The sequence below is a fragment of the Dipodomys spectabilis genome, unplaced genomic scaffold (assembly GCF_019054845.1).
Source record: "Dipodomys spectabilis isolate Male_0828 unplaced genomic scaffold, ASM1905484v1 ptg000050l, whole genome shotgun sequence".
NCBI classification, from domain to species: domain Eukaryota; kingdom Metazoa; phylum Chordata; class Mammalia; order Rodentia; family Heteromyidae; genus Dipodomys; species Dipodomys spectabilis.
In genome coordinates this window covers 9,815,807-9,841,671 of record NW_024870727.1, presented here as the reverse complement: position 1 = coordinate 9,841,671, position 25,865 = coordinate 9,815,807, and the positions used below count along the sequence as shown (strand labels likewise).

Genomic DNA, 25,865 nt, shown 5'->3' with positions numbered 1-25,865 from the left:
CTACCCCGGTACCAGTTCCCAATGCATCCACTCTTCCAGGCTAAGAACTCAGGTTTCTAAGTGAGAGTTTCCAAAATAAGAAGGAAAACCAACAGATATCCAGTTGGTATAACCTATAAAGAGGCAGAATATTTCATAGGACATGGAAAAATATTCAAATAAAGATGGCCAGTCAATAATAACCATTTCCTTCACAGGAGACAGAAGCAAAAGCTCAGCTCCCTTCCTTCTAGAATGTGGAAACCTGATCTCTCCTGTAGTCTGGGACCGGCTACTCTTTCCAACCACAAAATACTCTAAGGCCACCACTCCATGATGTCGAATCAAATCGGATTATATTAAAAGAGAAATAAGAAAAAGAAAATATATTAAATTTTCAGCTCAATGATACTCTTGCATTAACAACACAAGCAGAGTTTTCCAGTCATCTGAACTGAACAGTTGTCACTAATCATTACTGTTTATTGCTCCTTGCACTTCTTTTGATTTAGAATAAGCTGTAGCAAAGATCTGATTCTAAAATTTCCTCATCTGTACTTTTTTCTCAGTGCCTTCCTTTGCCCCTCCCATAGAGTCACAATGGCTTGAATTTTACTCACTTCACCCAGCAACAGAGCAATAGATGGGAGAAACATCTGCTAGATTTAGGAAAACTCAAAGCCAAGCTCTCTGAGATAATTCTTACACAACAGTCCATAGCGTAGACAGAAGTCTTAAGGTGATGTTTCCATTCACATATTTCAAATTCCTCAACACCTGCTCTTCAGGGAAGAACTCTGATTACTTTACCTTGTCCATATTAGCCAGTGGTCAGTACAGGCACATGGACCCTCCCAAGAGAACAGATTCCTCAAAAATGATGTTGAGGGTCTCACTCCTGCCGTCCTAGCTACTCAGGAAGAAGGCAGAGAGCTGAGGATTATAGAGCTGAGGATTATAGTTCAAAGCCAGTCTGGACAAGAAAGTTTTTAAGACTCTTATCTCCAATTAACCAGCAAAAAGCCAGAAACGGAACTATAGCTCAAGTAGTAAGAGCACCAGCCTGGAGCAAAAAAAAAAAAAAAAAAAAAAAAGCCGACCAAAAACATGAGGCCTTGAGTTCAAGCCCTAGTACCAACACCCAAAAAGATAAAATAATAATCATCATCATGCTGAAAGCTCTTGATAAAGAAACACCAGCCCCTTCCAGATGTTGTGCCCCAGCCACCCAAGGCAGGTGGCTGGAGGGCACTGGAGGGCGTGGCACTCACCGTGGATGTGGGGCGCCATGGTTTCATGGGAATAGTCCTCACTCTTCATGAACAGCAGGAGTTCTTCCCCAGGTGCGATGTCTGCCACTACTCTATAGAATATCTTCAAGGACCAAAAGGGCAGAAGGCAGGGAAAAGACACAGAGAAGGGACTATTAGCAAAAGGCAGGATACGCGCGCATGTGCGCGCGGACACACACACACACACACACACACACATAGCTGTACACGTTATTCTTATCTCAATAAACAAGACTCCTTGTATTTTTTAATCAAATGCATCGATCATTTTGGTTTCAAGCACTCAAAAACAACCCTCCCTAAGAAACAGAAAGCTATGACTCTTACACCAGTTCATAAATCTTTTCCAAATCCTACTCACTTCACAAATCACATTTTCTTGCTAGCAGGCTTGCTGTGTCACATTTAGCCTGTGTAATGTTTAACGAAGAACTTTCCCTTCTCTGAATTCCTCCAAGCACCGAGGGAACCACCCACACAGAGCCGAGTCCTGTCTTGTAATAGCCAGAAATAGGTCAGCTCACCTTGAGCTGCCCTCTCTGAGCAAGATAGCAAAAGTAAGACCTTCTCAATAAGGTGCTGTAAAGGGCACATGACGTAAGAAACAGGCCAGCTCTCCAGAGAACAGAGTCATAGGAGAAGCTTGCCTTCTAAACACGAAAGCCCTCTTCCACCAGTCAGAGGGGGGGCTGGCATACCTTGGTCTTGGCCTTCCTTCCTTCCCTGATGGCCACTCTTTGAAAGCAAGCTTTATACCTCTAATTGATTTTTTTATCAGGCTGGGGTAGGTGACAGTGCTTATTTCCTTGCTTTCTAGCAACGTGCTCATGAGAGAAAGGATCGAATCCACCTGTTACTGACTGGAAGGCAGGAAAGCAAGATGGAAAAAAACCCCAACCTGAGATTTCCAAGAGCTGCTACAGATTCTGATGCAGCTCAGTGACTTGGTCAATCACTACCCAGTACCCAAGCCTGGGCACTAGTCTCTTCAGTGACAAAAGCATTTCAGCATAAGATTCTTCAAGATGTTTATTCCTTGTGCTCAACAATAGTCTTAGGGTTTTTTTTTTTTTATTGTATACGAAGATTATTAAACAACAATTCCACAACCAGATAAAAAAGTTTTTGGAAGAGTAAAGTTGTAGAATTAACTAATGAAAATGAGAACCATTACTTTCTGCCACAGTATCTTTGTAAAAACTTCCCAATATTTGGAGAAAGAGACTTCTTTCCTCACACAGTGTCACCAGCGAACGGTTTTTATTCTCTCCCAATCCAACCAGAGTTAGCAAGCAAGGGATTGTATGTGGGAGAGAGAAGGGGGAAGAAAGGAAGGAAAGAAGGAAGGAAGGAAGGAAAGAAGGAAGGAAGGAGAGAAGGAAGGAAGGAAGGGAGGGGAGGGAGGGAGGAAGGGAGGGGAGGGAGGGAGGGAGGGAAAAAGAGAGAGGGAGAATGAAGGAAGGGAGGGAGAGAAGGAAGAAAGGAAGACAGAGCCAGGTTCTAAACACCTGGGTATACACACACACACACACACACACACACACACACACACACACACACACATATACTCATCCCTCCCCTACCACACACACACCAGCAGAAACAAGACAAAATGAGGAGAAAAAATCATGCATTAGAAACATAACCAAGGAAAGAAAGGGTTGCTTCTTAACTACAATGTCTCATGATGTTAGCTTGGTATTTCAAATTGAGAAAAGCTGATCTATGAATAACTTAGAAAATCAGCAGAAATGCTCATACTTTATGTCTATTTGTCTATTTGTTTGTTTTCTGAAAGGCTGAAGACATTAAATGTAAGTATGTGCCCCTTTTACTCCAGTAGGTGGCTCTAAAGTCCAATTGTTTATTTTTCTATAAAGAAACCAGAGCACAAAATTGTGCTAAATTTGAAAAATACCTCCAGGAGAAATGTGTTCTTCTTAGTTTCTTTCTTGTCATAATGAATTAATTCTTTTTCATCCAATAATACTTTAACTAACCAACGTTCCTTTAGAGAATGCAATGTAAATCTTAAAAGTATTAGTCTACCATGTTGTAATATAACCTTGGATTCTTTGTATCTATCTAAAGATAGAATCCAGACCATCAGGAAAATTGTTCATTATGTGCTGCTCTTACGAACAAAACAAAACAAAATCTTCACATCCTCACTTTGGAGATGCACAAGTAGAAATAGTCCTGCCCCAAAAGTTAACAGATTAAAGAAAAATATTCATCATGCTTAAGTTTCCTTTTTCCCCTAAACCTTCCAGTTAAATACTTATTGAACGAAATGAAATACTGTTTTATTCCACAGTTCTATTTCCCTTTAGAAAACAATAGACTGCTCTCAACAGTTTTGAATCACCTCTTTTTTTTTTTTGGCATCTCTTACAAGGCTTAACTTATTAGTTTCCTTTCCAACAACATGTTGACATTTGAATTGTGACATATTAGAACTTTTCGGTGGCTTCTCGGAAATAGTGAGGTTAGAGACACAATGGCCTGCGAGACAGTAAAGCAGCTGTAATTGTCTGTTGGAAAATGCTTAGACACACATTCCAGATCGTTTTAAGAAAGTATTATGATATCATTATTTCTTGGTAGTTCACTATTAATCACGTCTCTTTTAATTCCATTTTAGATTTATTCAATCCAGTGTGAACAGTCCAAGGAACAAAAGAAAATGATGGATACATGGTACCTATATATTATAAAGACAATTCTCTTTGCAGGGACATAGATCACTGCTGTAATTTCCCTGTAAGTGTCCAGATTGTCATATGAAGAATATTGAGTGCATAAAAATAAAAGACACGGAACAGTGTTGATGTTGGCTTTATTTACTGAAGGTAAAAGGTGACATTCCAAGCCCAGAAAGGCAAGGCAAAGCAGACTGGATCACCCTTAAGTTCAGGGGGTTCTTTTCGATTTTAAGTGAGTTTTTATGGTGCTCATGAAACTGAGGTTTGGGAAAAAAAAAAAAAACTGGCAAGTGCCAGACATAATGAGGACAGCTTCTGGGCATGTTTCTCCAATAGAATAAGAATGTGCCTGCAAGTCCTGTCTACTTCACCCTTATAGATTGACTCCCATACTCAAGGTGTTTCTACCAGTGTGATTCCCAGTACCTCTCACTCCTTAGGACCTTAAAAACGAAGTGAAATTATGTTGATTATAGCCATCCAAAGGTATAATTTGAATATTTGAATCCAGAAATGCTTACATAGTAATTTATTTTGCTTTCAAACAATATAAATACACTAACACGTTTTGAAAGGAATGACTAAAGCTAAAATTCAAAAAAAAATTTTTTTTTTTGCACCAGAACAATTCTATAGGGTAATGATAGGATGTGATACTGAGAAACTAAATCTTTCAGAAAAGATTGTGACTATATTTTTATGTTATAAAAGAGAACTTTCAGTAAATAAAAGTATCACCAAAAAGAAGTCTTAGGAAGATGTTTCTCTCAGATCTTAGCAAAACAGATCTACTTAGAAAAATAGATCTTAAACATTGATCTATTCCCCAAATCTCAACTGTGTAACAAATCCTATAAATCACATGTTAGCTGAGTGATGGACCAGAAGCAAGACACACTACTAATATAACCTCTCTGATTTTTGTATTGGTAAAAACTGGAGAAGAGACAATTATTCTGTTAAATTCCATGAAAGAGTTAACAAGCCTCCTTTGCCATCAGTGTTCTGTGGAAAAGTTATCTAGATCCAAAATTAAAATGTTGTGAAACTGGTATTTTGTGCTGAATTTAAATGGAGTATATAAAGGCACAAAAATCTCAAACACTTGGTGAAAAGTCTGAATCGATAAAGGAGTTACTGATTTATTACTTTGCTGTCTTGAAATAGTCTTGTAGGAAAAAAAAACAACAATTCAGTTACCACCGGTATAATGTTAAAGATCAGGAGAGAAGGTCCTTATAGTATAAGAAAATAGGATTATGTATAGTTTGTTTTTTAAAGAAAATTATTAAATAACTTTAATGAGTTAACTCCTCCAGGATTTTATATTTGGTGCTAAACCTGAAATCCAGAAATACAACATGTTATGAGCGAGTACTGACTCTCCATACATTTGGACATTTGACAGTTGAAATAGCCTTCTTATTTTATCACATAAAATTAATTTTCTAATCTTTTCATGAATTCTTTTTTACTTTTCCAGAAAGTACATGTTTTTATCTTTAGAGCATGAATATTATATTTTGATATTTATACATCTTAATTTTTGAGTACTTTAATAGTACATGTTCTAATAAGAGATCTTTTGCATCGTTTTTATTTATATGATGTGTTACTATTTGGTAAAATTCCAATTTAAAAATCTTAATCATTTGAGTCATTATAAACTGGTGTTAGAAACCACAAAGTTGCTCACTTTTAGACTGGTGAAATATACAACCTAATGTATAAAATTAATAGATGTAGATAGGAACTTAATATTCCTAATATCCCTTAATATTCCATGTGCTGGTCCTGGGGTGTGAACTTAAGGCCTGGGAAATGTCCCTGAGCACTCTACTATTTGAAGTACAGCTCCATTTCCAGCTTTTTTAAAGTAGTTTATTGGAGATAAGAGATTCACAGAGTTTCCTGCCTAGGCTGGCTTTGAGGCTGTTCCTCAGATCTCAGCCTCCTGAGTAGCTAGAATTAATAGGTGTGAGCCACTGGTACCTGGCATCCCTGAGCTTTTTGGCTCAAGGCTAGCACTCTACCAGCTAAGCCACAGCTCCACTTCTGGCTTTTTTGGTGGTTAATTGTAGAAAAGAGTCCTAGACAAGCTTTAAACTGCAATCCTCAGATCTCAGCCTCTTGAGTAGCTAGGATCACAGGCCTGATCCACTAGCACTGGGCTCTAAATGTAATTTTTATACTTAATTCATTTTAATCAAACCCTGAAACTAGCTCCAAGTATAAAAACAATATCCATCCTGTTAATACAAGGCTGAGCTAGGGATAGACGGCAATATTGATAGAGATTTGAAACAGCTTATTTTTCACTTCCAAAGGGAACATTTTCATGCAATGTTACATATAAATACATATGTGCTAGGATATCTGACAATATTTTACATGTGATATGTATGTGGCAAAGTGTATGTTTTGGGACAAGTTATATTTGCAAGAATATTGGCAGCATCACCTTTTAAAATATAAATTATATAATATAAATTATAGGATTCATTTATAGAAGTTATAAAAATTTAGTTACATGGCATGTTATATAAATCATATATAGCTGAAAGTGGGATGAATCAAAATTAAGCATGTGTCACTAAATATCCATTTTATTTAGTTATGTAAGTTGCAGAAGACAGCACTAAAGACCATATAGATTCTCATAAACATTCTAATAGGAAAGCTAATAGACCATAAAAGACTTTCAGGTGAATTCTGTTTTATATTGTCAAGGCCTGTGTCTAACCAAATCTTCCATCAAACTAATGAGGTTACCATATGTATCTATAAAGGGTGGGTTCTCCTTGATTCTCCTATAGAACAGAAAAATCCAGAGCGATCAGACTAGGCTTGCTGTCTAGTTTTCAAGACAGAGATCAACTTAAAAGTACCATGTTTGTACTCCTGAGACACAAGAAAAATTCAGTGTGCATAGGGAAAAACACAAGAAAGAAAAAAAACACATCATTTACTTTTGAAAAGACGAACAAGCCTTCATTGTTATGAATCCCCATTTATTTTTCCTGGTCAAACACTGGAAGTTTTATTTATGCTTAATAGACTGCATTAGGCATGTCTAAAAGTGACAGAAGTGTGAATTATGAATGACCTTCAACCTGTTCAGGAAGTTGTAATAATTGAAATAATAGAGAAATGGACTCCCTGCAAAATCTATATACTAAAGACAACTTTTTCAGACAGTTGCTGTCTTGTCACTTTGAAGTTCACCGCTGACTTCTTCCTCCCCCAGCTCCCAACATTGGAACAGACTGTTTCCTTTTCTCTAGCTTCCTTCGGTGAACCACTCAGGAACAAGAGGAAAAGCTCAATGAAACATTCCTGTTGGGCAAGTGGTTGCAGAGGAGGGTAGATGACAGTCTCTGTTCTGAGCAGAGCCAACATCTGGCACAAACACATCTGTGGGGGCTGCACGGAGGTGGCATCTGTCACCGCATCACAGATAAAGTGTGTGCTTATAAGATAGCTCCAGGAAGCCTGACCTGGACTCCTAGCCATGTGGAAAACCCCAAGTCATGCATGCAAGAATGACGTCACGATTCTGGATTCTGGTGGAAGGATTCTATTATACATTCTGAGCCTAACTTAATAAGAGGTAAAGTGAGGTATTCGACAAAATGTTAGTTTTATCATGACCAAATGTTGCCAAATCAGACTAGCCTTATTGACTCCAAAGAGAGGGTAGTCTGTGTTTATCTTTAGGATCATGGTCTATGCTCAAGAAGGTATTAATTTGAAGGACTTGAAAATTAGGTCAGTTATACTTTAGTTATTAGCATGGGTAAATCCCTGGTTTCTCTCTCTCTCCCTCTCTCTCTATCTGTCTCTCCTCTCTCTCTCTCTCTCTCTCACACACACACACACACACACACACAAACATAATTAAGAAAAATCAGTTACTACTTTGCTATATCTGCCTCCAAAATTTTTTTTTAAATCCTGTAAGTCCAAGATATTCTTGGAGAGGCTTTTTTTCTTCTCTACATCTTTCCCTCTTTATCTTACAAAAAGAAAACCACATAGAATTTATTCGCTTTTTTGTGCCAGTATTAGGATAGGAACTCGGTGCCTATGTGCTGTCCTTTAGCTTTTTTGCTCAAGGCTGGTACACTACCACTTGAGCCACAGCTCCACTTCTGGCTGTTCGGTGGTTAATTTGGTGGTTAATTGGAGATAAGAGTCTCAGACTTTCCTGCCTGAGCTGGCTTCATATCTCATTTCTCAGATTTCAGCCTCCTGAGTAGCTAGGATTACAGGCATGAGCCATCAGGGCCTGACAAAACTAAATATAATTTCCTGAATGAAACAAAAAACAAAAACAGAGAATTGGCTGTTGGGTCTTCAATATGGCAAGTGATAAAGATCCACATACAATTGTAGCTACAGCCTACAGTGGACCCAGACTGGAAGCTACTCAACTTTTCTCTTCAATAACCTTGGAGAATATGTCCACAGAGCTCACAGGAAACATCCATCAGCCACCTGTCTTTAAAGTGGAAGCTTCCTTTCATTCTATGAAAACTCTCTGATGGTCACTGAATGGTTGTTGAACATTTGGCAAAAGATCCATCACTGCACTTTAAGGAAGCTAAAGATGTTTTGAGGGTGTTGTGTTTCCTAAAGGGAGGCTTTGCTGGGGTCCTAGACCATCAAGTTCTCTTCCTTGAGGGCTGGCAAGGCATTCTGAGGAACACCTTCCTGGCACTGTCTCAGAAACAGCAGGATCTCCAGTGTGTGATGTCTTGAATGAAAGCTGATAGATACGAACACTGACTACTAAAACTGTGCACTCAACTCTTCAGATCACCTTTTTCAGCTGAAATGGTACATGAATCTTTAATTTCAATTTAAAAAGACGCTTACACAAATTATATCAGTGATAGCTGGGCACTGAGAGCTCACGTCTGTAATCCTAGCTACTCAGGAGGCTGAAATCTGAAGATCCCAGTTGGAACCTGACTAAGCAGACAAATCAGAGATTCCCATCTCCAATCAACCAGCAAAAAGCCACAAGTGGCGGTGTTGCTTGATCCGTAGAGGACCAAGCCTTAAAAAATGCCAAATAAGAGAACACGAGGCTCTGGGTTCAAGACACAATCCCAACACATGTGCAAAAATCCTATCAGTGCTGAGTCCTAGTGAGATATTTACATTGAGGAGAGAGGTGGTACTCGTAACAGTAAGTATCAGACAGAAAGCTTTGTATGAGACAGCTTCATCTTTGGGTGAGGGGAGCAACTTATCATCTAGACAATATTCCCCCCCTCCCACAAACAAACACTACCTCCAAGTCAGCTTAGGCACTGTTCACAAAGCCAGACTCTGCGTATCGCCAGCTGGCATTCATCTTAAAACAGCATAGCCTAACTTTGGTATAAAAGTAGAACTTGACTTAAAAGCAAAGCAAAGAAAATGCCCAAAGCCAATAATAATTTTAACATCAAAAGAAGTCATACAGAATGTGGACAGAAATCCTTGTAAAGGAAGAAAAAAAATTAACAAATTGCCTGACTGTAGAGGCAAACATTTTTTTTTAAGTGGGAAGCAGCTAACAAATTACCTTTTTTGTTAAAATGAGAGTTACCTTTTATTTATTTTTTTCCCACAAATTGTATTAATTGAATGATGCAGAAAAGTGGATATTTTCATTCCTCTGTACTAAGAAAGTAAGTTAATAATTGAGCCCATAATACATCTGTACTAATAGCAGTGCTCTAGTGTCACACAGTCGGATAGAATCACTCACGTGGGCCTAAGGAGAAAGAAAGTGGGTGTGCCAAATCAGCATGGTCGTCCTGGAAGCCATTAAAAGTTTATAAGGTAAAGCACAAATGAGAACAATGCTGTTTCAACTGGAAACACAGCAGATTCTTGCTGCCAATCATTAACCCCAAGGGAGCTCGGAGTGTCCCCCAGTTGCATTCTAACTTCGTATTCCCATTCTGGTTTCTTCCAAATATTCGTCAGACATTAGATAATCCTTTATCGACAAGTCCCTTTTTTAAAAATGTGGAATGAACTGCAGAGTACTCTAATTTTACTCACTAAATACCAGCCGCCAAGAGCCTGCTTAAAAAGAAAAAAAAAATCAAAGGACTTATCATTTTGTGCCCATGAAAATATTAATAATATCTTGGGTTTCTGAAGACCATGTTAGGGCAGGTCAGGAGTTGGAATGAACCTGAGTCCTTTCCTAGGGCTGGGAATGTATAGAATGTACAGGATTTAGCCAACAGACTCACTGGACTCATACTACTTAGCATGAGTGGAGATCAACAAGTGTTGATTAAGTCTTAAGCACTGACCTACACAAACAGTCACATAATGGCTTCTCTGTCTATTAAAACCATTATGGGTTCAGTGTAAAGAAGTATCAGTAACTGCTGGGTGCAGATAACTCTTCTGCTATGCAAAATATGCACGATAATGCAACACTTGTGAACAGATTCGAAGATGAGAACTAGAATTACTGCAGGATGTTAGGTGGCCTACAGGTAGTCCCATCTATGATCTAGGTGAAGCTACAGAAATGCAGGGTGAAGAGGGAGGTTATCACAGCCTGGAGGGAAAGGTGAGACCATATCTGAAGCAACACACTACACCTACCATCCAATCAAAATGGTCTGTCAAATAAGATGTTGAAAAGGCTTTAAAGGATAACATATCAAAATATCTAGATTTTTAGAAAAAAACTCAGCAAATCACTTCAGTGTTTGGACTATTTACTTTAGATACAGGTGTGCTCTTAGGTGTGAATGAATGAAACCTCTGAATGACTGCTAATCGGTTGTCATGTGTCCTCTGTAATTTTTGATACCCTTGAGGATCGAACTTGAGAGAGCTGATCTCATGCAGCCCTCTGTCAGCTCGGTCCCATTCTACTGCTCACTGCCAGTTCCTAACCTCAAAAGCAACTAAGAACCATTACAGGTTGGTAAATGTAAACGTATTTAGGCATTGTCTCTCTCAGTCAGTAAACACCATCTCACAGAAGTAAAACTATGCAGTATGTAAAGAAACTTTAAGGGATAAAGGGGAAATAATTAGGGCATCAAGAATCCAGAGCCTTGGGTGTTTGTAATGGTTCTGTAAGTTTATGACTTGAGTGTGAGTTTGGTCTTAATTTACTAGTGTCCTTTGGTGTGGCTTTCCTTTACAAAGATCAATTACTATAGTTAATACAACATTTTCAGAGGGACATTAAGAATAGCAGTTGGAAGCTGCACCTTTTTAAAAATTAAGGTTCAGCAGCCATGCCAGTGCTTTCAAAAATTCTATCTCCAAAAATATCACCACAATCATATTTAAAATGTAAAATGAAAGAAACATTTAAAATCACAATACTTGAGTATTTCTAGGCACTACTGTCGAGAAAGAAAGCTCCCATAATGCTCACTGTACTTTGGGGAAAAAAAAATCTGAAGTACAATAACTCATAGGAATCAAGTGGAAAATTTAAAAGGCAAGGAAAATCACCTCAAACAAAATGTTTGTAGAAAGGTACTGGGAAAATGTTTTTTTGAATTGTCTGTGCTTTTGTTTTTTATGACATAAAACAGATTACATCCTTTATCAACTGTACTTAAAAACCAAAATTCACACTGTTTTCAAGAACTTCTTCCCCTTATCCCTAAACAATTCAAATGTGGGTTTTATCCAGTATATGTATTTGTTAGTCTCTCTATCATAAAATTATTTCATCGTCTTAAATTTTTTCTTTTATAGATCTCCTCCATTATTAAAGATCTCCTTCCTTATAAAACTGATTTAAATTGATCACACTTGATCTTGAACAACATTGGATTTTTTAAAAAAATATGTGCCTCCACAAAAATAACTGATTTACCCTTGTTTTGAACTGGGTAATCTTCTGTCCTTCTTTGTTAGATGCCCAGTCATTACCATGATTAGACTGCAGTTAAAAAAGATTAATCTACATTCCTTTCCTTTAGAGTTCAAGACTTAATACTCGTTGTGTTATTAGCATTCGTTTTTAAACTTGAACTCCTTCTAAGAATCAAAGAGAAAAATTCTTTTTGACAGTTTCTGGTACAATGCTACATTTGCTTCTGTGATATACACGTAAATCAGTGTCATTAATGTTTCATAATTATCCCTTATCCTAGGTCTCTGTCAATGTTTGGATATTAAATAATATCTCACACAGTGGGAGATGTGCTTTTTATTTTATTTTTTATTTATTTTTACCATTTGGCAGCTTCTATTCCTCATGGAAAAGAAAAATCAGACCTAGACTATCCCTTTAGTCAACCTTTTAATCATTGTTTCTTGTCCAACATTTACTTTTTATCGCTGTCTAGAATGGCTAGTCTTAATTGGCTTTTAGAAAGTGGATATGCATTTATATATGTATATGCACTTATGTACACACACACACACAGTTTGAGAGTCTGTTCTCCTTTGTCATGTCATTAGACTGTGTGACTGTATATACACAGGACCCAGCACACACGTCTGACTTCTACCTCCCACTTTCTTCTCTCGTTTATGGGCCAACTTACTTGACCATAGAGTACCAATTTCACAGTTATGTTATTTGATATGTACTCTGTTACCATTTTAGATTTCTGTCAGCATACTACTGAAGTTGAAAACGAGTACTTAAAGGAGTAGTAAGTAAATCTCTAATAATAGCCTTCTATGTCTTTCCTAATGAACTATATTCCCTGACTCTTCGATTAAAATAAGTAAGCATGCTATTCATTAAGATATGAAATCAGCACATTTTCCTTTGAAAGCAATGCCTTTTAAAGTCACTATGCTAAAATTATCGATGCCTACTCTAATGAGCCACCTAATTCATAGGAACAGCAAAATAGTTTCCCATTTTTATGCAATCAAGATTCCCAATGACAAGTGTATATTTACCAGAAAACATTTGACACATAGTATTAAATGAAAAGCCAGCTACAAGCCCTATTCTGCCATCATCTTTTCACTCATTGTACAACAGGTTTATATAACACAACATAGCTCCCATGGTCAGTACATATGAATAGCAAGTAATGATTTCAATAGAATCATATTATTTTATCTTAAAAGTATTTTTCAACATCAGCCTGTTCCTTCTTTAGGAAATAGAATAAAACAATTATTCACAACACCTATTCCCCATATCTTCAAATAGTAGACATTCAGGAAATGTCTGCTGTTGGTAGTGACAGTAACTGGTATGGCAGTGTTGGAGTCTTTTCTGCTCACAATCAATAGCTAATTTAATAATGCTTTCCTTTGTCAATAATGCCTCTTGTTTTCTTACAGCAAAGGGGAAAACCCCAATTGATTGGTTTATTATTTTTGATATATGTTGAAGATTTTTAAATGATTTCCATTTAAACCCAATCTTACAATTTACTACCTCCTATATAGTTTCGCCAGTAAAAATTATCTGGTGGCTGGTCAAACGCCAAAGAATAATCTCATAAGAATGATTGAAAGAGTCTTAGAACATATGACGCTAGCTTTATTTAACAGCTTTCAATTGGAAACATCTAATTTAAATTTTTCTTATTCTGGGTGGTGATTTCATAGCAGATTTGCCAAGTAGCCATTTCAATATGGTCTGGGAAACATTTTTTATTTAAGTAGCCACTGAGTTTAGAAGAAATAAATTACTATAACATAATTAAATTCTAACCCAGTGATGTTTATAAAACAAAAATTAACAGGTTGAACCTCTTCTTATTTTATGTATTGTCACACTATGCTACAAGATTCATAATCTAATTTTATTAAGTGCAAATGTTTCATGATACTATTGTGATCTTTATTTCATAGTTACTCGTGTTAAAGTCAGCCTTACTATCACCACTTCCAGCAGTGATTTTTAAAAATATTTTAGATAAACAACAACAACAACAACAACGATTACCTGGCTTATTCTGAGAGAAAAAAATTTCATTCATAACTAGACAAATCAATATAAAACTCATAATCAGATAAATATGCAGGGACCTCATACACATATAGATACATCTACTAAAACTCATCATCAGATCAGTATCCATGGACATCATACACATATATCTACCTACTATTTCATAAAAACTATATAATATTCAAATATATTGCTTACAATTTCTGCATAAATTCACAAAAATATACTTGATTAGCTAAGTATTTCCTATGAATGAATAAGCAGTTAGTTGGTTTTTAAATCATTCAGCTACACAAAGAAAACTGAAATGTTTATGAAAGATACTAAGACAAAGTGAACAACTACCCAAAGGGAAGCACTGAAAGAAAGTACTACTAGAAATGTCTTGGTTTCTTCTGCATCTTATATTGTGCATTGCTTCTAATCATACCAACAAACAGGCCACGAGGGTCTACTATAACTTATTCTTCAGGCTTCACTGATACATTAATGCTCTCAAAAAAAAAAAAAAAAAAAAGACAAGAAAATCTTTTACAACATACCTGATCATTTATCTGGCATGCAACCAGGTTGTGCTGATCATAACAGCCGGCGAACCTGATGTACTTGAGCCAGCTTCCTACATCTGGTTGACTGGCATCTATGCAGAACTTCACATTGCAAAACTCATCTAAGATCTGGAAGGAGGAAGATGAGAACAATCGGTTACCATTCATGAGAGCGGGTAGTTGCCTGAAAATATTTCATTGAAATGCATATACGCTTTCTTTGAAACCTTAAGAGAAAAACCAACAGTGTGCATATTTTCAAAAGGAGAAATAGTAATAAGTTATGTTGGAGATGACAACATGCTTCTTTTCCAAGGAGAAAGGAATAAAATAATTTAACTCCTTACAAAAACGAATTCATTGGTTTCAAAACATACTTGTTTCATTATCAGGCATGAAAGAGTACTATGGACATAATTTTATCCAATGTACTTTTTACAAAAAAAATTTGCACAGCCTATAGTAATATATTTCTAATCATAAACATTCAATGTTTAGGTTTAGATAGCTAAACAAGTCAATATTTAGCTTTGCCTACACTTGTCAGGTGTATATTTTCACATTTTGGAGTTTTAATCCAATTAAAAACCTTAATATAAACATGATTAAGTTCTTTCTCCTAGTTTTTATTTCATCACCATAAAACAATCAAATCACACTCTCAGTTAAAAAAGAAAATAAGATTTACCTCATAGATGTGTCAGACTAAAGAAAAACAAATGAAAACAATCGATAGATAAACACTCGTGCAAAGTATAGCAATCCAAGGTTTTAGTTAACACATGTCAGTGCATATTTTAATATTATGCCCACAAACCTGGCTTGTGAACAAAACAAAATATATAAGGATATTGTGATATCTTCCCATCATCATAAATAGTTGAAAATTGCAGTTTTTTTCATGAGATTTTTCCACTTGGCCTATAAGAAGTGTGACTATTACTTTAGGACACTTATGAAACAAAAAATGAACAGAGAAAACCTCCATTTTTAAGGTTTTACATACTCAACACAGAGCATTCTGATTCACCAAAAGCAGTAATTTCTTAAACATCATTGTCAGAAGCTTCTGAGTTTTTGACCTAGGTGAATGATGACAGTGGCTGATAATGTAAAGTCACTCAGAAATGCAAACTTGAGGTTTCCTAAGAAAGACTCAACAAGATAGTCTAAACAAAAATGGATGAATTAAAGGAGCCCTACAGAACTCTATACCCTCATAACAGTTTAAAAGAAACTCTTGAGTATGGAGACCAAAAGCCATTTCGCATAGAAGCAGGTAATCACCAAACTGCAGATTCAAGTCATTAACTCACCATAAACTTCAAGAGGCACTATGAATAAGTACTTGACCATAGGGCAATTGAAAGGCAGTAATACTCCCACAATTTAAAAAAGAAAAAGGATGGAAACAGAAGGTAAGAGACAGTAATTGCTTCACACACACACACACACACACACACACACACACACACACACACACAAACACACACAGAGGTCTTCTTTTGTCAAGATCATCTCTTCACACTAAGCATAACTAAGCATAACTACCCCTTTCCTAACAAGGTCAATTCGTAAGCATTTGTTGTTTGGAAAATTAGAAGCTTTAAAGTATTGGTTCCTTCAGCTCTCAAGGCTGAGTAATTCAAATGGCAACTTGAGATTTCTCTTCTGCCCAGATGCTGAGAAGCCACACAAATAAACATATACCATCATACGTTGTGTGATATGTATATGAGGTTCTTTAGCCTTGTTGATTTGTTTTCTACTTGGTCTTTGTTGTTTGTTTTCTTGACTAGTGTCTTTGGGGGAGGAGGGGGGCTGCTGGCACACCAGAGACATATTTAATACACAGAGGGAGACCGTGAAAGGCGACACCAGTGCCATCTCACATCTGCAGAAAAGACCTGGGAAACTTGCTAATTTCCAAGTCGAGTCTCCCAGCCCTCCTGCTTCCAAGTGTTCTCGGCTGCAGGACCGAGGAGTTACGAATTACAGAGCCTGCACATAAAATCCGAGGTGTAATTTTATTCCGTGTTAACATGATTGCCCTTGCCACTGTCAACAGCGAAGGTAATTTCCAGAAAGATTCATTCCCAAGGCAAGTCTTCCCCCCCCCACCCCCAATCTGTTACATGAATTATTTTCAGGATCTCACCAACCGTGTTCACTTTCCTGACTCTCACTAGTCCTGTCCCAAGACAAAAGCTGAACTTTCCCCATGGACGCCTCCCGCACCCGGGGTGAATTACTGAATTATTTATGCATTTTTTGTTTGCATCGCTGGCACAAACTGCCTTGATCTCCCAGATGTCTTCATCGTCCTGGAAATCTCCAGAAAAAAAAAATAAAGTCACCACGCATCTCCCCGTGGCTGCCCCTAGGCTTTGGGGGTGTTGGTTGTCCTCTGGGGCTGTCAAGTTCTGAAGGTGGCTTGGGGGGGGGGGTGGCGGGGGGGGAAAGGCACACATGTCCCTTTGGATAGAACTTCAGCCCCGGCCCCGGCACGAGGAGCCGGAGGGCGAGAATCCGCACCACGCCACGCAGCCGCGGGTCGGGCTGGGACGTTCTCACGGAGCACCGACTGCCCGCGGAGCACGGAGCGGAGGTGAAGCCCGGCCGGGCGCCGCGGCGGAGCCCCCGCACCCGCGCCCCGCGCCGCGCGGCAGAGCGGGAGGACGGGGAGCGGGGCCGGCACGGGACCCGCCGAGGCCGGCCGGCTTCCCTCCCTCCTCCACGGGACCCAGACCTCTCCCCGCGCCTGAGCCCCGCGCCGCACCGCGACCCTGCCCAGCGCCCAGACATCTCCCCGCGTGGAGACCGCGGTGGGCGCACTTACCTTAGGGTCCCGACGGCCCCCACGCGGCCGCGTGGCCGGGGTCGGAGGAATCCCGCTGAACCGCGTGGCGCGGCCGGCGCCCCGCACGCGCTCCCGCACCGCGCTCCGCTCCACGGCCCCCGCCGCAGCGCAAGAAAACGCATTCAAAAGAGAGAAATCGCCCCGACTCCGGCGCCGCGCGGGCGGCGTGGGGCTCTGCGAACTTGGCGCCCCGCACCCGGCCCGGCCCGCGCGGGGCGGGTGGATGGTCCGCCGGCCGTGCGCGTTGTTTTTGTATCTATAGATATGTATATATTCCTTCTCCGGCCCTGCGCCGCGCTCGCCCCGCGACCCCGCCGGCCCCGCACGCGCCCCGGGCGCTCGGGAAAGTTCTCCGAGACCCTCTGAAACTTCTTCCCCGGCTCCCGGGTCCCCGGGGGGGGGGGGGGGGGGACGGGCGAGAGGGGAGGGGGAGGAGGGGGAGGAGGGGGAGGAGGAGGGGGCGGAGGGGGGGTGAGGGGCGTCGGGCCCCCGCGCAGCGCCGGCCTCCCCGGGGCCCCGCAACCCCGCACGCGCGCGCGCGGGGTGGGATCTGGGGGGGGGGGTGAACTGTCTCTTTAACGGGGCCCGCGCGGGTCCGCGGAGCGCCGGGGCCCGGGGACGCCGAAGGGGCTCCCCTTTCGTCAGGGTTTAAAGTGACAGCAGCCCGCTCCGGCGGGAGAGGTCACCCAAAGGTCGGCCAGACTCGAGGCGTGCGGGGACGGACAGGAGAGGGATGCGCCACCTCCCCACCCCCCCGAAACGTGGAGCCTGCTCCCGGGTAAACAGCCAATCGGGAGGTCCCGCTGGCCGGATTCCTCTCCCCGGGGAAATATCCTCGGGTTCTCTGTCCTGCGAGCACGGGTTGTGAGTGTGTGAGGGGGGTGGGGGATGGGAGGGATGGGGTTGGTGAAGAAGAGTTTTTCTGGGGATTTGGGGGGGGGGGGCGCTGCGAGGGCCGGGATTACGAGGTGTCGGGGTCGGGGGACCAGGGAGATGGGTTTAGCGATTCTCAGGACGCAGGAGCGTCGGGGGAGGGGGGGACGCCCGTGGCCGCCGCCCCGCGCAGTGAGTGTTGATCCACTCTAATTGAGCATTTGCCTCCCAGCGCTTCCCCGCGAGGAAGCTGGCGGAGGGGCGGCCCCTTCCCGGCCAGCCCCGGTCCGCGGAGGACGGCTCCGCTTGGACGCGGGCGGTAGATTCGACCCATCCGAATCGAGATCGATGGCTGCTGAACGGTGACCACTTTCTCTGGTACATTAATTCAAACGCCAGGAACGCCCGGAAGGGGAATTTCGCAATCTGGCCGTCCCGATTATTAACAAAACTCCCAACCTCAGAATTGTTGCTTTTACGGATTATCATACTGTGTGTAACACACGTATAGTCTGCTTAATTAACTGACATCAAGACAACACTGGAAACAGGAATGCCGGTGACCAAAGTAGGCTGGGAAGAGCTGAGTGAAAGCCACCAGTTAGCTGCAAATAAGTTCTTTTTAATGAGGCAAAAAAAAAAAAAAAAAAACAACAACAACCCCATTCACAAAAATCAAAGAAAGAAAAACACAACGTCTCCCCCAGCTCCACACTGGAAAAGTGAAGTGCGGGGAGTCGGGGCGCCCCGGAGGGGAGGAGAAGGGCCAAGAAGGGAGCTGCTCGGGGAAACTTTATGTGCAAGCGGGGACGGGCCCCGGGGGCCACCCACTTTCCTTTCCTCCCGGTGAATCACACGTGAAAATCGAAGTCGATCTGCACCCTCCTCCTCCCCCCTCCCTCGCCCCCCAAAATGCTGACTGAAAAGCAAGAAGAAGAAAAAGTTAACAAAAGCGAAGGAAGAGAAATGGCCGGGGCGGCGGCGGACTCGTGGCGGTGGCCTGTCCTCGGTGGCCCGGGCGGTGGGAAAGGTCGCGCGGTGGCGCTTAGGTAGAGGGACAGCAACGATCCTTTGTGAGTCACCCCGGGCCCGGCCCGACGTCCCCGGGAGCTGGGCGCTCGCGAACCTTTAAAGGCTCGGGCCGAGGCAGCATTGATTTCCTGCCTCCCCTCGACTTGCCCGTGGTCGGAGTTCGTTCTTTCTTTCTTTTTTTTTTTAATTTAGCCATAAATTGGACCGGCTCGAGCTATGAGCTGTTCTATTTTCTTCCTGTCAGGATGAGGGATTTGTTTTATGATGCATTGTGTATTAAATACAAGTAATCTGGGGGAACCGATTGCTTCAGACGGTGCGGCCTGATCCGGGGGTCTGAGCGTTCAGCGCCCCAACCCTGCCTGGCCGCCTCCCCCCCCACCCCCCAACACCTCGTCGTCCCGCAGCCCGCCGCCACCACCACCCCTCCAACCCCCTGCCCCGTGCCCTTTACAAAGCGGATTTGAAGGAGGAGGAAACGTCGGTGGAGAGACAAAGGTCGTGTGGAATCGGTGGCAGGTCCTGGCTAAATTAGGATTTCATGGAAAGGGCCTCCGAGTCCCCCCCCCCCCCCCCCGCCCGCCTTATATTAGGTTCGAGTGGGGGAGGCGGGGCGGGCAGCGCGGTCCCGGCGCCCGCAGGCCCGGCGCCCGGGCGGTAGATGGCGCTGCGACCTGGAATAAAGCGCGGCGCCGGCGGCTGCCGCCACCCAGGTGAAACCGACAGGCGCTGCCGGGCCCCGCGCCCCGCGCCCCGCGCCCCGCGCACTGCCGCCCAGGACCCGCGCACACCCGGCCCCCACACGGGCCTGTTTCTAAGTCTGGAAGGCTCCCCTCCAAACACAGCCGAAGGAGTTGCTGCGTCTCCACCCCGAGTTCTGGCCGGATGAAATTGGATGAATTTAATCAGTACCATTACTAGTTAATGTCGTGATTGTCATGTCATCGTCGCTTTGTCCACTGGGTAGGCTGTGGAGAAGACCAAAGGGACTCATCCCAGTGGGCAAAAGTTACCAACACACACACACACACACACACACACACACTTTCCTCTTCAGATCATCTAATAATGACCATGAAAAAGCAGAGCCACCCCCACGTTTTCGGAACCCCACTTCAAGTTTAGAGGCAAGAGTGTGGAATCCTTGCAGTGTGGAGAAGCCTGTTTTCCCCTCGCACTTGGAGCCTCCTGCTCTTCTCATTTAAATTAAAATAAAAAAAAAATCCCGTTTGGGGATGAGACCTGAGACCAAAATAACATAACCTCCCCCCGCCCCACCCCCAGGGGCAGACTTGATGCCTCCCCAGTCAGATCTGAAACTGGGTGAGACCCTGAGACCAGTCGGATTTGGCACCCAGCTCGCTCTCTCTTCTCTCCTGCTCCTCTGCTTTTCCCTAGGAGATCTCTAAAACAGTAAATAAATACCAGGGCCCCGCACCACCACCAATTCCCTTTATTCCTTGGGATTTCTGGTGAAATCTGTTTACAGTCGTTCCCAGTTACAAATTAATCTGCAAAAGCCGCTGTCTGCTCAGCAATAATGAAGACCAGGCAGTGTTTAACGCCGCCCTTGAAATGGGCTATTAAAAATAATGGTTTTACTACAATCTCAAACCAGCTTTAATTTGCCAGCCTGGATCAGGAGAGGGGGGGATGTAGATATGAAAGATGCTGTGGGGAGAATGAACTATCTATCACCAATGGCTAGCTCTGAGAAACAGAGAAGACAGTGGTTCATCAGAAATGTTTGAAAAGTGAATCCTATTTGTAAAATTTTTTTTCGATTAGAATTTCATTTCTTTCCTTTCTAGCCCTGCTAATTGTTGTTTACCAGCCAGGGGGAAAAAGGCATTGGAAAATATGAGGTTTGAATGCGAGCTGATAGATTTTCTGGGGGTTGGAAAGATCCCCTTTGGTTGATAGCAGGCACACAGGGTGGGAGAGGTTAATGTGTTTTCTTCCTGGTTTGAAAAGGGCGTAAACCCTCCACAGGCCCCTTCCTTCCTCTCCCAGCTGCATGGATTGCAGAATCTTAAAAGAAAAAAAAATGCTCCAAGATTTCCAATAAGGCCACTGGCTGTATTGTGTGTAACTGTTTATTTAAAATAAGTCAATGTATTAGGTAAAGCAGTAAGAAGTTAGTGCTCCAGTATTCAAGTGATTCCCCTAAGACTGTAAACTGATGCCTCTTTTTAGCCTTCAACTTCATGGTCGTCCCAGAAGTAAAAGTTCTGCTAATGGAGACCCTATGGGGCATGGTACATTCCAGCACACCATTAAAGCAAAGCAAAGCAGTTCAGCCAAAGCCAGATGAAATGACTACACTGTCCACTTTTAATGGGCTTCCTGCGGACAAACGGCCTTGTAACACTCTGCAGAGGACAATATTTAAAAACAAGACAACTTGCTGGCAGTTTTCAATATCATAAAGTTAATAAAGTATGTTCCCATTCACCCTGACATTATGTTTTCAGTTTATAGAGGAAGGCACTTTATAACCTTTGCCTAAGTAGAGTTCCTTTAATTCTGCAGCTTTGGGTTTTTAAGGTGGCTAAATATATACTGAACTCCAAGCCTAACGTTTTGCTTTAACACGTGTGTGTGTGTGTGTGTGTGTGTGTGTGTGTGTAGCTTTTCAATCATGTACAAGTGCATTTTTACATTTCTCAAGTGCAGTTTTGTTCACAGACATCCTATTAAATCCTGTTTCATACAGTTCACGACAAGATGCATGAAATAATCTGAGAAATTGACATTTAGCTGAACAATAACCTTGCTAATTAAATTAGCATTGTGTATAGATATTTATGTGTGTTTAAAAAGAAAATCAATGCTTCCTTTTCCATGGCAGAAGATTTCATTAAAAACAACAACAACAACAACAAAACACGTACCCCTCCCTAACTGAAACAAAGATAAGTAAAAAGTAAAATAATGCAAGTTTGTATTCAGGACTCAGAATTCCCACTGATTGCTCTACAAAATATTTCTCCCAATTTCTCTCCTCTCCGACTCCTCCAAATGCTCTACTCAGTCACAATTTCTAATTCTTACTTAATCAAGAAGGCTGTCACAAAACATAACATTTAGGGAAGGGGACCAGATCAGAAAGCCATGATACTCAAGGCAATCTTCTGTTTAATTTTAATCTCTGATGCTGCTTCATCAGGAAATTTTTTTCACAATACAGAGTTGAAAACCAAAAAGACTCTAAATGGCCACAGCCACAATACACATCACCACTGCCCTGGAAAAATATATCTGATAGCCTTGGCCTTTCTGCCTTTTCTTTGAGAGAGAGAGAGAGAAAAGAGAGAAAGAGAGAGAGAGAGAGACAGACAGACAGAGAAAACCTATAGGGGATGGTGCTGTTACAAAAGAAAAGAGGAAATTAAAGGTAAAAAATGTAAATAAAAAATGTCCCTGGGTCTGGAAATGGGCCCAATTGAAAACATGTTAATCTCCGCCTCAGTAATTTGGTTCTTCGGGAGAGGACAGAAGCCCTGCTGCTGTGCCCTGCACTTCATAAATCACATCTTTATGTGGACAAGGTCAGGGCACCTAACAGCTCAGACATGGGCCTTTGCAGTGGCTCGAGGATTCAGGCATGTTTACTCTCCTGCTTGGCTCTCCGAGGAGTAGTCGAGCACGCTTCTAATTACTTTTGATTATTTTCATTTGCTGGGGTCAGTCTGGCTTGCCAGGATCGCTGGAGGGTTGATTTCCTACAAATCTTGATGTCTTTGTAGGACAGCCCTGTGTGCGTTCAGAATTAACACTCTTATTGTCCCTTACAACATGGGTTCCCTCAGAACAGACACTGAAGTGCAGAAGTTTCCTGAGTGAGCCGTTACTTACTTCTCTTCTTATTAATTAGCTACCCAAGCTTAATCACCTGTCTGTTCTGTGGGTGACTGCAGATTTTCTAACAGTTGAACACTGCATTGTACGTCAGGCCACAACTGAAGCAATATATTTTTGCTTGGATTTTTAAAAAATATGTTTAGTAATGATGAGCAGCCCTTCGCAAACTAAAATGAAATACTTGGCTGAAACAACAGCCCAAGTGAATCAATTATTAGACTCAAAGATTTATTTCCTAAACTCCAACGAAGGCTGCCATATTTAAAATATTTTTTTTCCACTGGGCTATTTTGATGGATTTCGATCCTGAGCTATTACACTGAATGGTTAAAACACAGCAACGATAACAATGTATACCCAGCGCAAATGAAACCCTTGTCATAAAATAACCACTGAATGTAGTAAAACGTTGATAGACAAAAGAAGTGAAATACCATTATTTTTCTTTTCTTTATCCCCTCCCTCAAAGTGTAAGTGTTTAATACTCTGACATAAATACATTGAAAGATGCATTTAAGAAGAAAAGTGAGCTGGGTGCCAATGGCTCACCCCCATAATCCTAGCTACTTGAGATGCTAAGATCGTGGTTTGAACCTAGTTCAAGTAAGAAAGTCTATGAGATTCTTTTCTACATTTAACCTGTAAAAGTCTGGAACTGTTGGAGATGCAGGTCAAGTGGGAGAGCAGTCTTGAGTTGGGGCGGGGGGTAAGCTGCAAGACAGCATCCAGGCCCTAAGTTCAAGCCCTAATCACAGCAAAATAATAAATAAACAAGCAATGAGCAAATAAGTATTCCAAGACATGCACTCATCCTTGTTAAGAAAAATAGGCATTTTTATATCACCGAGGAAAATTTAACTGTTATCCTTTCACATACTAGAAGAGAATTTGAATTTTGATTTTCATTGGCCTCAAATCCTAACTTTAGATTTCAACTAAGTTAGTGTTTTTTTTACAATTCACCTTAATTCCATAAGGACTTGATTTTTTCCTGATTTCATTATATTTAATGAATTCAAGACAGCATTTAACAGAGTACACAATAATTCTGGAGTCAGCTTCTTCCATGGGGCTTTAGAGACACGATTTAAGGGTGATTTTAGACTCCTAATCTGGAGGGGAAAGTGAGTTGAAAGGCTTGCTTCAACTCCTAGTCTATACCTTTGGGTAAGTCACGTAATCTTTCAGTTGATTTCCATGGATGTTTCATAATATCGGCATGATATGAGTGTTGGGAAAATAAATTGGGTAACATGAATGTGAATTTCTCTGAGTGCATGGGAACAGGGTGAATAGACTCTGACTTGCACAGGATTTGTGTTTGTCTGATGCGCTAGAGTGACCTCATGCACATACAGGTACACTAGGAAAGAGCCTGGGCATTGGAGAATGGCAATGTGACAAAATATTTTCCTATCTTCTTTTCTTCCATTCCAAAGTCAGTTGCCCTAATCCTTACCCTGACCTTGGAAGAGAAGAATTTTAAGAAAAAAAATGTTTTTTCTCTCTCAAGCTGTGCTACTCTCCAAGATGTCTGTCTCTGTCTGGCTTGCAGCTGAGTTTGTTCTGTCCCTCCCACTGTGCCCTCTGCCAATCAGAGGGAGAGTTCAGAGGCAGAGGAAGAATGCTTACCAGATCCCAGAGCCTTATAAATCAGGAGGAGGACAGATGCGCATGTGACACACACACACACACACACACACACACACACACACACACACACACACACACACATGGTGCTCTTAGGTAATCATTTGTTTATATGGATAGGAAATGTATCCTTTCCAATAGCTTCTGGTGGTCATCAAGTACCAAGAAGGCAGGAATTGGTAGTCCAGAGTCTACCACAATGCCTGGCACAAAGTAGTAATCAGGAGTTATTGGTTGAAAAAAGAAAAGATCAATTCCTTCCTTCGTTTGCATCCTCACATAGTCTGAATGTCTATCTTGGATGCCACTAGTGTGAATTACTGCCATGGTCTTCCAACAGATCTCCAATCCACCACTGATGCTATTCCCCTGTTCATTTTCCATCCATATTATCAGTCTTGCAACTGCCATTTCCCTTCTCAAAATTATACAGTGGGGTGCACTGGTCTTAACCACTTAGCATAAACTTACTGCACTTTTTTTTTTTGAGAATAAGGCTCTGTACACAAATCATTTACCATCATGTAAGGAACACAGAATAAGGTCAGTACAAAATGGTATAACTACTACTGGTAACACTAATCTCGTTATTATCATTAGTATTTCTTAGCCTAGCATTTTACTTTGCCCTGGTGATCACAGATAGAATCTCATCTATCCTTCAAAGCTGGCATTTTTTATGGCTGCTAACTTTTACCACCCAGGTTTAACCTCTCTCCTCCTTTACCACACACCATCTCTTCCTCTGTCCTCTGGTACAGCCTGTCTGGTACCTGCTCTATTGCGCAGGTGTGTAGGTGATGGTTGGGATCTTCTATAGAACCAGGAGGAAATGCTCAGGTATGGATTCATTTAATTCACACTGACATCTTCAATAGCATCTTTCTATAACTAATCTGTGTACTTTTTTGGAAGAGTGAGGTGATGTGATTCGAATATCATATTTAATATCTGTTTAATGGATATTTTGGTATTTAATACTGTTCACTGTAGAACCGATTGATTTGTTCAAAGTTCCTCTTAAGGATTCAGAGATGGGAGTTTCTTCCTTTGCTGGGTCTATTATTTCCAGTCCCCCATTCTGATTTTTATGCTGGCTTCTGAACGTGACCTGGAGCCCAGAGGCTCTTGCTTGGTTTTGCTTTCTCC

The 25,865-nt window shown here is 41.5% G+C and overlaps 1 protein-coding gene across 9 annotated transcripts in view; it reads right to left on the bottom strand.

Annotated features, from left to right (window-relative positions):
- The window catches only part of Mecom (MDS1 and EVI1 complex locus), a 578,049-nt gene that overhangs the window by 47,026 nt on the left and 505,158 nt on the right, over nt 1–25,865 (bottom strand). For 7 of the 9 annotated variants that reach the window (XM_042678839.1, XM_042678841.1, XM_042678846.1 and 4 more), the window contains exons 3-4: nt 14,432–14,566; nt 1,251–1,353 (exon numbers count right to left, since the gene is read on the bottom strand). In XM_042678839.1, the coding sequence (XP_042534773.1) occupies nt 1,251–1,353; nt 14,432–14,566 (238 nt within the window). Of the gene's footprint in view, nt 1–1,250; nt 1,354–14,431; nt 14,567–15,753; nt 15,762–17,276; nt 17,346–25,865 lie in introns of those variants that run through there. The other 2 variants (XM_042678845.1, XM_042678844.1) reach the window with 2 other exon arrangements.